Source organism: Acomys minous (genome assembly GCF_964271855.1).
Source record: "Acomys minous genome assembly, chromosome: 1".
Taxonomy (NCBI): domain Eukaryota; kingdom Metazoa; phylum Chordata; class Mammalia; order Rodentia; family Muridae; genus Acomys; species Acomys minous.
Window position 1 is genome coordinate 120,837,514 of NC_140483.1, and position 16,858 is coordinate 120,854,371.

Genomic DNA, 16,858 nt, shown 5'->3' on the forward strand with positions numbered 1-16,858 from the left:
AGCACCCACACGGTGGCTCACAGCATACTGTAACACCTGCTAATGTCCACAGGCTCATGCACACCAGCACCTGGCTGTCTCGGTTTTCATTTACTAGCAATAAATTTTTTTATTATATTTACCTGTGTGTGTGTGTGTGTGTGTGTGTGTGTGTGTGTGTGTGCACGTGCACGCGCGCATGTAAGACAGCTAACGGGAATCAGTTCTCTCTTTCCATCATGTGGGTCCCAGGGATTGAACTCAAATCATCAGGCTTGGGGGGCAGGTGCCTTTACCCCCCAGAGCCATCTTTATGGCCCTAACATTTAATTTTATGTAACTGGCAGATAAAGAGTATGAAACACAAAATAACAAGGGCTCACCAACAGTATTGGGTGTACAGTTCTTAATCGAAGCCACTTTAAAAGTGTCATCCAGAGTTCGGGGGAACATACACCAAATGCTGCTAACATGCACACGTAAGGAGTCCAAATGAATTTCAAGCTAGGGAAAAAAAAGTCACATATCACACATCCTATAGCACATCATTATCTGATTTCTTTTTTCTTTTCATCTTTCTTTCTTTCTTTCTTCTTTCTTTTTGTAGACCAGGCTGGCCTTGAACTCACAGAGATCCACCTGCCTCTGTCTCCTGAGTGCTAGGATTAAAGGCATTCACCACCACGCCCAACTTTGATTTCTTTTTTCTAAATTATGTTTAACTACCCATAAAATATTAATGAAGAATGAAAACAATCTTTATTTCTAATTTTCAGCAATAGATTAGTACCTAATTTGTTGTTGTTTTGTTTGTTTTGAGACGAGGTTTTATTGCGTAGACCAGGCTGGCATCAAGCTTACAGATGCACATGTCTCAGCCTCCAGGTGCTGGGATTCAAGGCATGTACCCCTCTTCTTCTTTCACCCCCCCCCCCATTCTTTCTTCTTCTTTGGGACAGGATGATCTCACTCAGTAGCCCAGGCTGTTTTGGAACTGACATTTCCTACAGTGAGTCTCTGCCTCAGCCTTCTGAGACTACAGGCATGAGCTGACAGAATGCTGGGACTATAGACGCTGAGCCACCACCTATGCCTGGCTTTTCATTTTGTCTTTGGGACAGGACCTCACTCTGTAGGCCAAGCTGGCTTCAAACTCAAAGCAATCCTCCAGCTTCTGCCTTCTCAGGACATGAGCTGCCATACCTGATTTTTTTTTCTTTTTATTTTTTTAGGTAAGGTTTCAAGTATCAAAGGTTGGCATGGAATTTGCAATGCAGCCAAGCTAATGACCTTGAACTTCTGATTCTTCTTCCTCCACTTCTGCAATACTATGTATGAGTCACCTTGCCCAGGTTTTAATCTGTTTTCATTTAAACAGAAAAAATATGCTGGGGTATAGATCAGTGATAGTGTTTGTTTAGCACAGATGGGGCCCTAATTCAATTCCCAACACCACAGGGAAACAATTAAGAAAGGATGGAGGGAGAGAAAAGGGACAAAATGGAAATGATACATTTTGCTTTGAATTACAATTTGATTAAGAGAAGTGATGGCACTCCTAAGTTCAATTCCCAGCATCCATATGGTGGCTTATAACCAACTATACTGGGATTTGATGCTGTTTCCTGGCATGCAAATGTATAAATAAATAAATCTCTTTTTTTTAAGATTTTTATTATGGGGCTGTAGAGATAGCTCAGAGGTTAAGAGCACTGTCTGTTCTTCCAAAGGTCCTGAGTTCAATTCCCAGCAACCACATGGTAGTTCACAACCATCTGTAATGAGATCTGGTGTTCTCTTCTGGCCTGCAGGCACACATGGGGGCAGAGTACTGTACAAATAATAAATAAATAAAAAAAATCTTTTTTAAAAAAATTTTATTATGTATAAAATGTTGTGCCTGCATGTACACCTGCAGACCAGAAGAGGGCATCAGATCACATTATAGATAGTTATAAACCACCATGTGATTGCTGGGAATTGAACTCAAGACCTTTGGAAGAGCAGCCATCTGAGCCATCTCTCAAGCCCTTTTTTGTTTTGTTTTGTTTTGTTTTTTGAGACAAGGTTCCTCTGTGGAGCCCTGGCTGTCTGAGACTCAAGTTGTAGACCAGGCTTGCCTAGAACTCACAGAGGTCCACCTGCCTCTGCCTACCAGTGCTGGGATTAAAGGCATGCTCTAGCACGCCCAGCAAATAAATAAATCTTTTTTTAAAAAACTTATTTGATAATAATAAAGTACCATGCAAAAAGCCTCACAAATCACCTTTCATCATAATTCGTTTTCACGGATCTTACTTATTGTGAATAAATGTTTAATCTCCCACAAAGAGTGATCTGACCTCTGTCCCCTACTCCTAGGAGGTAACCGCCTGCCTGACAAGAAAATCCTTTAGTAGTTGGGAAGGTTAGACCATGCCTTCGAGTTATGCTAAGAGCGTGCTTTATTGTGGGGCCACACAGCCTAAGTTCTGTCTCTGCAAAGGCTTCAGAATCAGGTCAGCCACACAAAGGGCCAACGTCATATGTGCTGAGCACCAATAAAAACTGAACACAGAGCCAAGCTGGGGGTGGGGCACGCCTTTAATCCTTGGGAGGCAGAGGCAAGTGGATCTCTATAAGATAGAGGCCAGCCTGGTCTACAGAGCGAGTTCCAGGACAGCCAGAACTATACAGAGAAACCCTGTCTCGAAAACAAAACAAAAACAAAAAACGCCTGAACACAACTGGGCTTCCCTGACAGTTGTGTCCCTTGTGTACTACAAGGCTAGCACTGCTTCTGAGAAGCAGGTAGTGTTTACGCATCTCCAGTTTGACCATAGCTGCCTATGCCTGTGTCTCTCCTAGACCCTGTTCTGTGTCTCTTTCATCTGCTCATTACATAGGCCTGTTTCACTGAACTATGTGGTAACCATGCATACAATGTATAGGTCAGAGTATACTGCTTGCCCAGCATGTGCAAGGTCCTGGGCTGAGGCCCTAGCACTGCACAAAAGGGGTTGGGGGACAGATTTTTGATGCTCTCAAGTTCAAGGTCAGACTTGAGACACTGTTTCAAGACAAAACAAAACAGTCAACAAAAAGCCCCTTCTGGTTCAATGAATATATTTTCATAAAGTTTATTAATAAGTTGGCATGATTTTATGTAGAAGCAGGATAAGAGACTTACAAACAGTTAGAGATATGGTTTTAGGGTGGCAGTTGTTTCTGTCTTGTTACTGGGAGAGATGTCTCTCTATGCAGCACTGGCTGGTCTAGAACCTGGTATGTAGACCTTGAGTTTACAGGGAGCCACCTGCCTTTGCCTCTTGTGTAACTGCGACATAACTCACTGACTGTTAACAGCAGCATGGCACATACTGGTGTCTTGGTCAACAGCAGCCTGTACACAGGACAGCGAGCCCTGGGGAGGTCTCGCAGTGTGAGTGTGAGCAGCCACACCTGTGAAGCTCGGCAACACAACAGTGAGCATCTTACTAGACTGATGTGAAGTCACAGCTGCCTTGGCAAATTTAAAACATACAATAACAAAGAAATGAAATGTAAACATTCTGCCTTGCCCCATGCTTCAGAGTATAAAGGGTTCATGTGCATTTAAAAGCAATAAAAAAAAAGGTCAGGACAAAACCAAAAGAACCCCATTCCCATTGCTCCCCACCCCAGCGCCAGTCTACTGTAAGACCACTGCAGGCCACTGTACTTCACCACAGCTCCTCACCGAGCTCAGCAGTGTGAGTCCCTCTGCCGAAAACTCTGCCTCTCCTGTTCACAGTCCACTCTTACCACTCAGGCCTCACTCACGCTCTTTTCAAGCCATGTCCTGACTTCAAATGTTCTCACAGAGCATTTACTGTTCCTTCAACTCCAAGTTATAACGTTAGTTCTGTATAATTAACATCTGTTGGCTCCATTAGGCCAACGGTTACATAAGGCAGAAACTGCGTTCAGGATACTAACCACTGTATTTGAGTATTTAGCACGATGCATAAATCTTAGAAGACATTGACAGTGTTTTAATATATAAATGAATAATTAAATATCAGTTTGCTATATTTTATTTTTTATTTTTTGGTTTTTCAAGACAGGGTTTCTCTGTGTAGCCTTGGCCATCCTGGACTCACTTTGTAGACCAGGCTGGCCTCAAACTCAGAACGGTTCGCCTGCCTGTGCCTCCCAAGTGCTGGGATTAAAGGCGTGCGCCACCATTCCTGGCAGTTTGCTATATTTTAAAAATGTTTAAATGACACATATTTTAGAAGTTTGTATTTTTAAAAATTAGACCTTTATTTATTTACTTAACATGTATGAATGTTTTGCTTGAGTGTATGTATGTGCCAGAATAGGCCAGCAGAAAGTGTTGGAGCCTCTGAAACTGGGGTTTTTCAGATGGCTTTTAAAGACCTGATTTATGTAGGTGCTGGGCTTCTGCAAGAGCAGCAAGTGCCCTTAGCCAATAAGCCATATTTCTCTAGCTCCTAAAAGGTTTTTGTTTGTTTGTTTTGTTTTGTTTTTCAAGACAGGGTTTCTCTTGTAGCCCTGGATGTCCTGGAACTCCCTCTTGAACCTGAAGATCCACCTGCCTCTGCTTTGCAGGGAATGGGATTAAAGGCCATGGCATCCTAAAAAGGTTATACTTTCTTAAATAGTCTTCCAAACCGTTTTAAATGTACTTGCTAGCTATCAGTAGAAAAGACAAGTTTTATCACAACAAACTGATCAAACAAGTGCACGTACCCTTCCATAAGCATCGCAAGAGAGCCCAGTACAAGACTATGGATTACATGATAAATTACTTCTGGCCTTTCTCCAATTCTTCCATCTTCAAGAGTTGCAGCTTCTTTCTGGGATTTACCACTATATAAAAAAACATGTTTTTAATAGTTTGGAAAAAATACATGAAAAACCAAAGATACATTATCATCTTTGAAGGCTATACCTAAAGCTGAATTTCTTCTCCTTTTCTAAGATCAAATATGCCTGAACTAGCAATGGTAATCAATATACTTAAATTATGAAGAGAAGAAGCTCTAATTAACCATCTTCCTTTTTGTTTTGTTGGTTCTTGATGTTGTTTGGACACAGGGCTTCACTCACCACCAGCTCAGGCTGGCCTAGAACACACTCTGTGTGTAGCTGGGCTTGCTCTACTCCAGGCCGTCCTTTTGCTGTAGGCTACAGAGCTGAGATTACAGGTGTGAGCAACCACACCTGGCTTCAAGTTACTTTTTTGTTTGTTTGTTTTTTGAGACAGTGTTTGTATTATCTTGTACTTGCTTTGTAGACCAGGCTGGCCTTGAACTCACAGAGATCCACCTGCCTCTGCCTCCCAAGTGTTGGGATTAAAGGCGTATGCCATCATGCCCGGCTCAAGTTACTTTTTTCTTTTATTTAGTGCTAGGGATCACCAAGCATAGGTTGTTATACATTACATAAGTGCTCTGTGTATTGTCAGCCTATAAGAGAGCACGCACTGTACAAAGTAGGTCAGCTGACTGGGAAGTAACTGCTAGTATTTCTTGTATATATTTATATTTGGTTTTTCAAATACATATGGGGTTTCATGTAGCCAGACTAGCTTTGAACTTGCTATGTACCCAAGGCTGGCCTTGAACTCAGGATCCTGTCTTCACCTCTCAGGTGCTGGAATTATAGGTGTACTACAAATACCCATTACCACCTCTGTAGCATGATAAACATATTTAAAGCAATTGTGTTCATAGGGTTTTTTATTTTGTTATTATTTTTGCTTTTGTTTCTCTTCTCTCCCACCCCCCACCCCCTCCCCCACCCACCGAGGCAGGGTCTGACTATGTGGCTTACACTGCCTTTGAACTCATAATTTTCTTAGCTCAGTCTCTTGAGTGCTTGGATTATAGGCATGCCCCATCATACTCAGAAAAATTTACAGTAATTTCAAAGTACACTACTAGCTTCATTTCAATTAAATTACACAGTTACATACACATACACATCCCCACTCCACCTCAGAGAGACAGAGTTTTTCTATGCAGCTCTGGCTATCCTAGAACATGGTGTGTCGATCAGTTTGGCCTCAAAAGAGATCAGCCTGTCTTAGCCTTCGAAAAGCTGAGATTCAAGGCATATGCCACCACACCCAGGCAATATATTATTCTTTTTAAAAAAATATTTATTATATATACAGTATTTTTGCCTGCATGTACACCTACACACCAGAAGAGGGCATCAGATCTCATTATAGATGATTGTGAGCCACCATGTGGTTGCTGGGAACTAAACTCAGGACCTCTGGAAGAGTAGCCAGTGCTCTTAACCTCTGAGGCATTTCTTTGGCCCCAATATATTATTCTTAATTAAGTAAAAGTTTTAGTAAGTTAGTAAACAAGTCTGCAAAGCTTAATTACTTTCCATACTCAGATATACAAAGTTAAACATTTGCTTTCCTGATTAATTTATACTGACCAATAAACAAAGAGCAGAATTAGATGCTCTAAAGTAAACACAGTATTGGAAAGATGTGAGGTGGCACACACTTGCAGTCTTAAATGATCTGGAGGCCTGAGAATATGAGTTCCAGGCATTTGGGGCAGCCCAGCAAAACCTCTCTCTTTCCTTCCTTTCCCCCTTAAACTGAGCTCAAGGCCTCCTGCATGCTAGCTCAGCGCTCTACCATAGCACTGCACCCGGGCCCAAACCCTGTCTCTTAAAAAAAAAAAAAGATCTGGGTACACCTTAGTGGCAGAGCATACTTAAAATAATTTCTCTCTCTCTCTCTCTCTCTCTCTCTCTCTCTCTCTCTCTCTCTCTCTTTCTCTCTCTCTCTCCTTCCCTCCCTCCCTCTTAAAGATTTACTTATTATTTATATAGTGCTCTACGCGCATGTGTGGACACACCTAGAAGAAGGCACCAGATCTTATTATTATAGATGGTTGTGAGCCACCATGTGGTTGCTGGGAATTGAACTCAGGACCTTTGGAAAAGCAGCCAGTGCTCTTAACCTCTGAGCCATCTCTCCATCCCCCAAAATACTTTATATCTTTAAAATACATTAATTATATAATACAACTGACTGTTATAAGCACTTACCACATTCTTCTAAAAATAACGTGTGTCATAGAAAGAAGACAAGTGATTAACACTAAAATATAGAATGGTAATAGGGAAGATTGTGTCAGCCGCAAAAAAAAGTCCTGAGACGGCGGCTGTAGAGATTCTTGACAAAGGAGCCAGTTCAATGTAAAATTCCTGCAAGAGATAAAATGTATGGTATTGAAATCACATGTGCTTTAAACTACTGAACATAAAGGAATCTTTAAAATCTTAGTAAAAATTAAGATAAAACACATTTTTTTTTTCGAGACAGGGTTTCTCTTGTAGTCTGGGCTGTCCTAGACTCACTTTGTAGACCAGGCTGGCCTCTTACTCACAGCAATCCACTGGCCTCTGCCTCCCGAGTTCTGGGATTAAAACACAATTTCTAAGGCCACTCATTCATGACAGCATGAGACGCTACACTATAGAGCAGAGCGTAGGCTACAGTGAAGCCCGTGCCGTCACCTAAACTGCTCACCAATGCAATGCTGCTGCTTGTCTTGCCAGAGTTACAGTGGGGAAATCTAGTCCCTCCAGAAAGGCTGTGCCTGGAACGCTTCACTGCAATAGCAGTGCTCTGGGTAGAGACTAAAGGAACTGCCTGGGGCACAGGCTCGATGGATTCATAATCTGATGGCATTACTGCCACGCAGTAAGAACCTTAGGAGAGAGTAGGACATGGATGGATGTCCCTTTCCCTGTCTTCTCTCTCTGCTTCTAGACTCTTCCATCATATGCTAGTCTCCGTGGATCAGAAACACTGACCAATGACCACAATCATAAAACTGAAGCCAGTAAGACAGCTTGGTGAAAAGAATATATTAAAAAAAGAAGGGGGCTGGAGAAATGACTCAGTAGTTAGGAGCATTGGCTGCTCCTCCAGAGGTCCTGAGTTCAATTCCCAGCAACCATATGGTGGCTCACAACCATCTATACTGGAATCTGATTCTCTAGTCTGTGTGCATGAAAAACAGAGCATTCATATACATAAAATCTTAAAAAAAAAAAAAAAAAGACAGGTTGGTGGATAAAGGCACTCGCTGTCAATACTGAAAACCTGAGTTTAAAGCCATGGTGAAAGAAAACTAATTTGACTTCTGACCTCCTCATATATGCCATGGTATTCTCTCTTGCACTCATGTACGCGCGCACACACATACACACACACACTTATTAAAATTTCCTAAAGAACTTAGAGCTGAGCCAGGAATGGTGGCACACACCTTTAAACCCAGCACTTGGGAGGTAGAGGCAGGTGGATTACTGTTGAGTTCGAGGCCAGCCTGGTCTACAAATTGAGTCCAGGACAGCCAAGGCTACAGAGACCCTATCTCAAAAAATAAAACAAACAAACAAAAAACCTCAGAGCTGGAGACATGGCTCAGTGATTAAGAACACTGGCTGCTTGAACCTACAGGATGCAGGTTCAAGTCCCATGATGGATATGAGCCAGCTCTAACTCCAGCTCCAGGAGCTCCGATTCCTCTCCTTGTCTCCAGGCATCAGGCATGCAAGTGGTTCACAGACAACACAGGCAACACAGCATGCACATAAAATAAAAATAAGTAAGTAAATCTTTTCTTTAAAGATTTTTTTTTTATGGGCTGGAGAGATGGCTCAGGGGTTAAGAGCACTGTCTGCTCTTCCAAAGGTCCTGAGTTCAGTTCCCAGCAACCACATGGTGGCTCACAACCATCCATAATGTGATCTGGTGCCTCTTCTGGTGTGCAGGTGTACATGCAGGCAGAATACTGTATACATAATAAATAAATAAATAAAATTTAAAAAAAAAGATTTTTTAAATTACATATACAGTGTTCTGCCTGCACACTAGATGAGGGCACCAGATCTCATTACAGATGGTTGTGAGCCACTGTGTGGCTGCTAGGAATTGAACTCAGGACCTCTGGAAGACAGTGCTCTTAACTGCTGAGCCATCTCTCCAGCCCCAAATAAAAAATTCTTTTTTTTTAAAGATTTATTTATTCATTATTATGTATACAGTGCTCTGCCTACAGGTACACCTATAGGCCAGAAGAGGGCATCAGATCACATTATAGATGGTTGTGAGCCACCATGTGGTTGCTGGGAATTGAACTCAGGACCTCTGGAAGAGTAGGCAGTGCTCTTAAACACTGAGCCATCTCTCCAGCACAAAAAATTCTTAAGTCTATGAAACTGTAAGCAAAATTAAGTCTACTACTCCTTTAAGCTGCCAACATAGACATTTTGTTGAGTGTCTAAGACATTGAAAATGTGACCACTTGTAAAGCCAGATGCAAACATCTTTTTGTAGTTGCTGAGCTGAGGGTTAAGCCCTCATGTACACAAGGCAAGCACTCCTCTGGAATGATGTTCAGAAATGCTCATGAGACACTTGAAGAGATGGCTCAGCAATTAACAGCCCAGGTGGTAGTGGTGGGGATCCAGTGCTGCCTTCCAGCCTTCAAGGGCACTTGCACACATGTGGTGTACATCATACAAGAAGGCAAACACTCTTCAATGTAAAAAAACAAAATTTTAAAAGTGCTCCAAGGTAGCCGGGCGGTGGTGGTGCATGCCTTTAATCCCAGCACTCACGAAGCAGAGGCAGGTGGAGCTCTGTGAGTTCGAGGCCAGCCTGGTCTACAAAGTGAGTCCAGCACAGCCAAGGCTATACAGAGAAACTCTGTCTCGAAATACCAAAAAAAAAAAAAAAAAAAAAAAAAAAAAAAAAAAATTCAAGGGTAGAATAAAAGTATCTATTTCAAAAATGACCGTATTTAAAAAAAAAAAAAAAAAGCTAAAGCTCAACAACATGATAAGTAATAGTATCTCAGTATTACCAAGTTGATGGAACCAAAATATATTACATAGGAGTCACGGATTCTATTACTGCTGTTGTTATTATTATTATTTTAAGGCAAGGTGGTAGTATTACCATATTATTATTATTATTATTATTATTATTATATTATTATTATTATTACTGCTGCTGTTGTTGTTGTTGTTGTTACTATTGTTTAAGGCAAGACTTCATGTATCACAAGGCAGCATAAACACCAATTCACTATGTAGCTGAAGATGAACTTCTGACCCTCCTGTTTCCCTTACCAAGAATCAGGATTACAGGCATGTGCTACTATGCTCAGTTTATGTGGTGCGGGGACTGAACCCAAGGCTGTATACACCTGCAACCCCAGACTGAAATGACTTCTTTTATCTCCCAAGTGCTTGGACTAGTTTCTTATGCATCCATCTAGGTTTTTGGTGGTTCTTTTTGTTGTTGTTGTTGTTTTGTTTGTTTGTTTTTCAAGATAGGCTTTCTCTGTGTAGTCCTGGCTGTCCTGGAACTTGCTCTGTAAACAAGGTCTCAAACTCAAAGATTCGTCTGCCTCTGCCTTTCCAGTGCTGGGATTAAAGATGTGCACCACCACTGCCCTGTTTCTTATTTTAAACAAACAACAAAAACATTATTAATTTAATTGTTTTAATTAAGACTACCCTATTATTATTTTCTGTGTGTTTTGTCTGCATGTATGTATATTTACCATATTTGTGGCTGGTGCTGGAGGAAGCCAGAAAAGTATGTCAGATGCACTGACACTGGAGTCACATATGGCTGTGAGCCACCATGTAGCACCAAGTGTTGCTAACCGTTAAGTCGTGTGTCTTTGGTGGTTCTTAGAACATTGTTCCTAGAGAAGTATTTCTTGAAATTCTGGTGAATTCCAAATCCCAACATATAGCTAGCACATCTAAGCATAAACTTTCTAGTTTTCATTTTGTTTTGTTTTTTGAGACAGGGTTTCTCTGTGTAGCCTTGGCTGTCCTAGACTTACTTTGTAGACCAGGCTGGCCTCGAGCTCATAGCAATCCACCTGCCTCTGCCTTCTAAGTGCTGGGATTAAAGGCGTAAACTTGCTATTTATAGCACCCATACCATTGACTGTTGTATAAAACAAATCGGCTAGGAATGCAGCTCAGAGCTACTGAGCCTGCAAGCATGTGAGGCCCTAGGTTCAAGCTACAGTAACAAGGAGACAAAACAAAACAGGCAATGGTTTTGAGAGAAAAGACTATGTCTTAACCGTAAAACTTTTAATGTATTAACCCTATAAAGCAACTCTAATACTTGGCATGTTTACTACAGGGTAATATATAAATATCAACTAATAAACATTGGCTCAAAGCAGTTCTCAACCTTAGAAGACTGTAGGATAAACTCTGGGTTAGAAGTAAAGTAATGGAAAAAGATGTCCCTTACAGAGGTCTGCCCCAGCTTTTACTGTTCATGTACCAGGCCTATAAAGGATCCTTTACTGTAGTGAATGAATATATACATCAAACATTTCATTTGCTAAATGCTATATCACAACAAAAAACTCAACCTACATTCCTATATAATAATGTAAGTGAGCAAAAGGTTCCATCCTTTCTCAGAACTTGAGACATGTGTAAGCAAATATCATCTGTTCTACACAGACACTATCAGTACATTAAGTCATTTCTTTTCATGTTGTTCCATAAAGCAAAACAAAAACAATAACTAGAAATACAACATTACTTTTTAATTAAAAACAACATCAGGAGCGGGGCGGTGGTGGCGCACACCTTTATTCCCAGCACTCGGCAGGCAGAGGCAGGCAGATCTCTGTGAGATCCACCAGCCTGGTCTACAGAGGGAGTTCCAGGACAGCCAGAGCTGTTACATGGAGAAACCCTGTCTCAAAAACAAAACAAAACAAAACAAAACAAAACAAAACCAACAACATCAGGGCTGGAGAGATGGCTCAGAGGTTAAGAGCACTGGCTCTTCTCCCAGAGATCCTGAGTTCAACTCGCAGAAACCACATGGTTGCTCACAAAAAACTAAAATGACATCTGGTGCTCTCTTCGGGCGTGCAAGTGTACATGTAGGCAAAACACTATACATAAATAAAATCTCTAAAAAAACCAAAAAACAAAAAAAATCAAAACCTGGCTGGCTTTTAGTCTAATTATTATACTATAAATATTGTATAAACCCAACATGAGACAAATGCCTTCCTGCCTATGCTCAGCCCTTTTCTTTTCCTCTTGTTTGGCAGCTGGAGATAAATACAGGGCCTGTCACATTTAGGGCAAATGCTTGATTATTCAGCTACACTCCAAGCCTGCTGTCACTCCCCCCCCCCCCTTTTTTTAAAATTAGATTGGGTTTCTCTGTGTAGCCTTGGCTGTCCTGGACTCACTTTGTAGACTAGGTTGGCCTCAAACTCACAGCGATCCTCCTGCCTCTGCCTCCTAGGTGCTGGGCATGCCTGAGTGCTGGGATTAAAGGTGTGCGCCACCATGCCCAGCACCTGCTGTCCTTTTTAAAGGTAACCACAGTGTTGGTATAGTAGTTATTGGCTGTTTTATTTGGAGATCAAACCTAGGGCTATGTGCATTCTAGGCCAGCATTCTACCCCTTAGCTACACCCGCAGCCCCCATTTCAAGTCTTTGCTTATCCTAACTTTAAACCGAGCCATTAGTCTTCACCAGAGGAAAAAGCCTTAAAAGTACTTTGATAGACTTTAACAGTACCTGTGGCTCTTGCAACAGACCTAAGTTCAGCTTTCAGCTCCCACATCAGATGGCTCACAACCACCTGAAACTCCAGCTCCAAGAAATCTAGTCTCTTCATTCACCTGCACACACACATGCCTGCACACACATAACATATATAAATAAAAAGAAAATATAGCCACGTGGTAGTGACACCTTAATCCCAGTGCTCAGGAGGGAGACAGAGGCAGGTGTATCTCTATGAGTTCCAGGCCAGCCAGGGCTGCATAGAAAAACCCTGTCTCCAAAACCCAACCAACAAATAAATAAATAACATAAACACATGTTTAAAGCAACACTATGAGGCTGGTAGATGACTCACAGGCAAAAGCACACAGTGCAAAAGTGTGATAACCGCAGTCAGATTCCTGGAGCCCATGTTGGAAGAAAAGAACTAACTCCCAAAACCTGCTCTCTGCTGTCTCTACATGTGTGCTGTGGCAAACAGACGCTACTCACACAGATACAACACATCCACATATGACAATAAATAATTAATGCTGTTAAAGGCTTAAGTATATTTTCTTTTTAGGAGACTAGAAATTTATTTATTTATACTGTTGTGCAAGGTATTCAAACTGCAGTCCCAAGTGTGCTATCCATGTGTTTTTTTCCTGCCGTGCTGGGTTTAGAACTGGGACCCTGTAGATATCAGTCAAGCACTCTACAAACTTAGCTATGCCGTACTCCGCCACCTCCACCCCATCACTCCAAATATCAATACCTTTATTCTCGAATTCTAGGTTTATAGTTGTGTAGTGGGATACCGCCTATAATTCACAAGGCCCTTTAAACAATACTCAATGCCACAAAACCAAAAATTTACCTTCTATATAATAGCCAAAACGATTTTCTTTCATTCTTTTTTTTTTTCTTTTTCTTTTTCTGAGACAGGGTTTCACTGTGTAGAACAGGCTCTGTAGACCAGGCTGGCCTCGAACTCACAGAGATACACCTGCCTCTGCCTTCCAAGTGCTGGGATAAAAACTAAGTGCATGTAACCAGACGCACACTCCCTTCATCAAGTGTTTTCTTTTATTTTCTGCGTGTTAACAGATGAGGTGAACTTGTAAATGTGAAACTTACTTAGTAACATTTGGTCCAAATTTTATTTCAAGAAATTTCATCACATGCTCATTTTCCTTGTGTGGGACAAACATCTAGAAGAGAGAGAATCAGGCACCATGGCCAAGTTATGAGATATCATTCTCACAGAAGAGGAAACATTATGTAAACACCGAAATGCTCCCTATGCCTTGCTTTTAAAGTATACTCACTTCCAATTGCTAATGATGGAAGACACAGACAGATGAAAAGAATAGTGAGTAAAATAACACGGTGTGCAATATGAATAAATTTACTGTATGTTTAGGAATAAAAATACAATGGTATTTTGAGAATATGAAAATTTCAACCTAGGACAGCTGACTGAAATAACTCCAGCTCCTAAGGACATTTTTGTTGGTGTATTTGGTTTTTGACACAGTCTCATGTAGGGGAGGCGAGCCTCGAACTCACCGTGTAGTTGAGGGTAATTTTCTCTCTTTTTTTTGTTTTGTTTTTTAACACAAGGTTGCTCTGTGTAGCCCTGGCTGTCCTGGTCTTGCTTTGTAGACCAGGCTGGCCTCAAACTCACAGCAATCCACCTGCCTCTGCCTCCCAAGTTCTGGGATAAAAGGTATGTGCCACCACGCCTGGCTGAGGGCAACTTTCTCTATGCTATTCTCCTTTGTTAGCTCATCGTTCTCACTACAGCTGCCATAATATATTTTTCTGCTCAAGCAGATCTGGACATGAGTCTCAAGAATTACTTACCTTCATTATAAAATTCAAAGTCACTGGCAGAGTACATAACAAATAAAATTCAAACACTTTGATTACTTTAGCCACAAAAGTTCCTTTTTTTCCATTCAGCTACAAAGGAAAAACCAAAATCACATGAACAAAGAAGTGAGGTATAAATTAATGATTTAAAATAATAAGACTACTTTCTAAAGAAGGCAACATTGATTACCTGAAGGCACTTAACAAGCATAAATGCTCCTACTAAACTTAATAAAGGAGACACCAATAAAGCTGGATTCTCAAACTGTAGCAAATATCCAAGGAAGAGAGAAAATATGTAGATCTTATATACTTCATAAACCTGTTGGAACAAAAATAAATGAGAATAAAACTTGTTTGTTTGTTTGTTTGTTTGTTTCCGAAACAGGGTTTCTCTGTGTCAGCCGTGGCTGCCCTGGACTCGCTTTGTAGCTGAGGCTGGCCTCAAACCCACAGCGATCCGCTTGCCTCTGCCTCCTGAGTGCTAGAATTAAAGGCGTGCGCCACCACATTGCATTGGTGTTTTTCCTACATGTATTTCTGTGTGAGGGTGTCAGATCTTGGAGTTACAGACAGTTGTGAGCTGCTATGTGGTCGCTGGGAACTGAACTAGGGTCCTTTGGAAAAGCAGTCAGTGCTCTTAACTGCTAAGCCATCTCTCCAGCTCCCGCCCCCCCCCTTTTAATTATTTTATGTACCTTGGTGTTCTGATTGCATATATGTCTATGTTAGGGAGTCAGATCCCCTGGAACAGTTGTGAGCTGCCATGTGGGTGCTGGGAGTTGAACTTGGGACCTGGAAGGGCAGGCACTACTCTTAACTCCCGAGCCATCACTCTAGCCCTAAATAAAATTAATTTTAAAAATAATAATATAGCTGGGTGTGGTGGCGCACGCCTTTAATCCCAGCAGTAAGGGAGGCAGAAGTAGGCAGATCGCTGTGAGTTGCAATCCAGCCTGGTCTACAAAGCGAGTCTAGGACAGTCAAGGCTACACAGAGAAACTCTGTCTTGAAAAACAAAGAAACAAATAAATAAATAAATAATACTTATAGCTGGGAGTGGTGCTGCACACCTTTAATCCCAGCACTCGGAAGGCAGAGGCAGGCGGATCGCTGTGAGTTCAAGGCCAGCCTGGTCTACAAAGGGAGTCCAGGACAGCCAAGGCTACACAGAGAAACCCTGTCTCAAAAAACCAAAAAATAAAATAAATAAATAAATAAATAAATAATACTTATAAGTAAGTGCTCCACTATAGTTAGGACAGTGCTAGGAAATGTTCAATCTGTACTTTTACCGTCATGGCATATAATGAATTTACCACTTTCTTCTTAGCATTCTATAGAAACAAAGAAAAGAGCTAGAAAAATCTTAAGAGAAAGCGAAAGAACCTTCGTTAACGACATACTGTAGTTTCTGTTAGTCTTTCTGTTATTGAGTCAGATCTGTGGAGGTGTGGTACAGATCTTAGAAGGCTGTGACTATCTGTAACTCTAGTTCCAAGGGATGCAGTGCCCTCTGCTGGCTTCCAAGGGCATTGCAGGTATGTGGTACACTGATACGCAGGTAAAACTTATATCCACACGCACAATCAAAAAATGTTAAATTTTTTTTAAAAATGTAAGACAAAGAAAGAATAAGGGGGCTGGAGAAATGCCTAAGTGAGTAGGAGTGGCTACAGCTCTTGCAGAGAACTAAGTTCAATTCCCAGTTCCAATATCCAACAGCTCTAACTCCAGCTCCAGGAGATCTAACACCCTCTTCTGGACCACACACGTACACCTCACATGTACACACACACACACACTAAAAAAAATAAACCTTAAAGAGTGATCTTACTATAACAAGTCATGATAGCCTTGGAGATGCTAACGTATGCCTGGGAGAGAGTGTAACAGGTAATGTTCAATTCTTGACTTGGCTGATTCCACACAAGTGTGCACAGTTACAGAGTAACTCTCAGCATCACAGCCCACTTTCCCTTCTGTCTACACTTCTCTTTTCGAGATAAAGCTCTGATGTTAAGAAAGGCTTCAGGAAGAGTGTGACGCTCAAGAGGGAAAGGCTCGCTCTTTTCTTACTTCTGTCACACGTTACCTAAGACTGTCAGTTCTTGACCGCACAGAACAGTTCCTTCCTACTGAGGCTGAGAAGGCAGGCATTCCTTTCCAACACGTGACCACGCAGCTCCAGCCCCCCTGCTCCCAGCAGCTGCTACTTCCACAATACCCCTTTTTATCATTACCCTTACAGCTAGTCAATTTTTTATGTATTTTTTATTTAATTAATTTATTTAGATTACAACTCAGTTGTTATCCCCTCACTTGTATCCTCCCGTTCCTCCCTCAGCTAGTCAGTTATTAAGACAACAACATTATTCTTGATTAACCATTGTTTTGGAGAGTGATTAAGTTGTG

At 41.4% G+C, this 16,858-nt stretch overlaps 1 protein-coding gene across 2 annotated transcripts in view; it reads right to left on the bottom strand.

Moving 5' to 3' along the window:
* Window positions 1-16,858, bottom strand: part of DPY19L4 (dpy-19 like 4) — a 53,822-nt gene that overhangs the window by 18,027 nt on the left and 18,937 nt on the right. For both annotated transcript variants that reach the window (XM_084798910.1, XM_084798909.1), the window contains exons 9-14: window positions 14,634-14,765; window positions 14,435-14,533; window positions 13,706-13,779; window positions 7,045-7,203; window positions 4,714-4,833; window positions 363-483 (exon numbers count right to left, since the gene is read on the bottom strand). In XM_084798910.1, coding sequence (XP_084655036.1) covers window positions 363-483; window positions 4,714-4,833; window positions 7,045-7,203; window positions 13,706-13,779; window positions 14,435-14,533; window positions 14,634-14,765 — 705 coding nt within the window. The remainder of the gene's footprint in view (window positions 1-362; window positions 484-4,713; window positions 4,834-7,044; window positions 7,204-13,705; window positions 13,780-14,434; window positions 14,534-14,633; window positions 14,766-16,858) is intronic.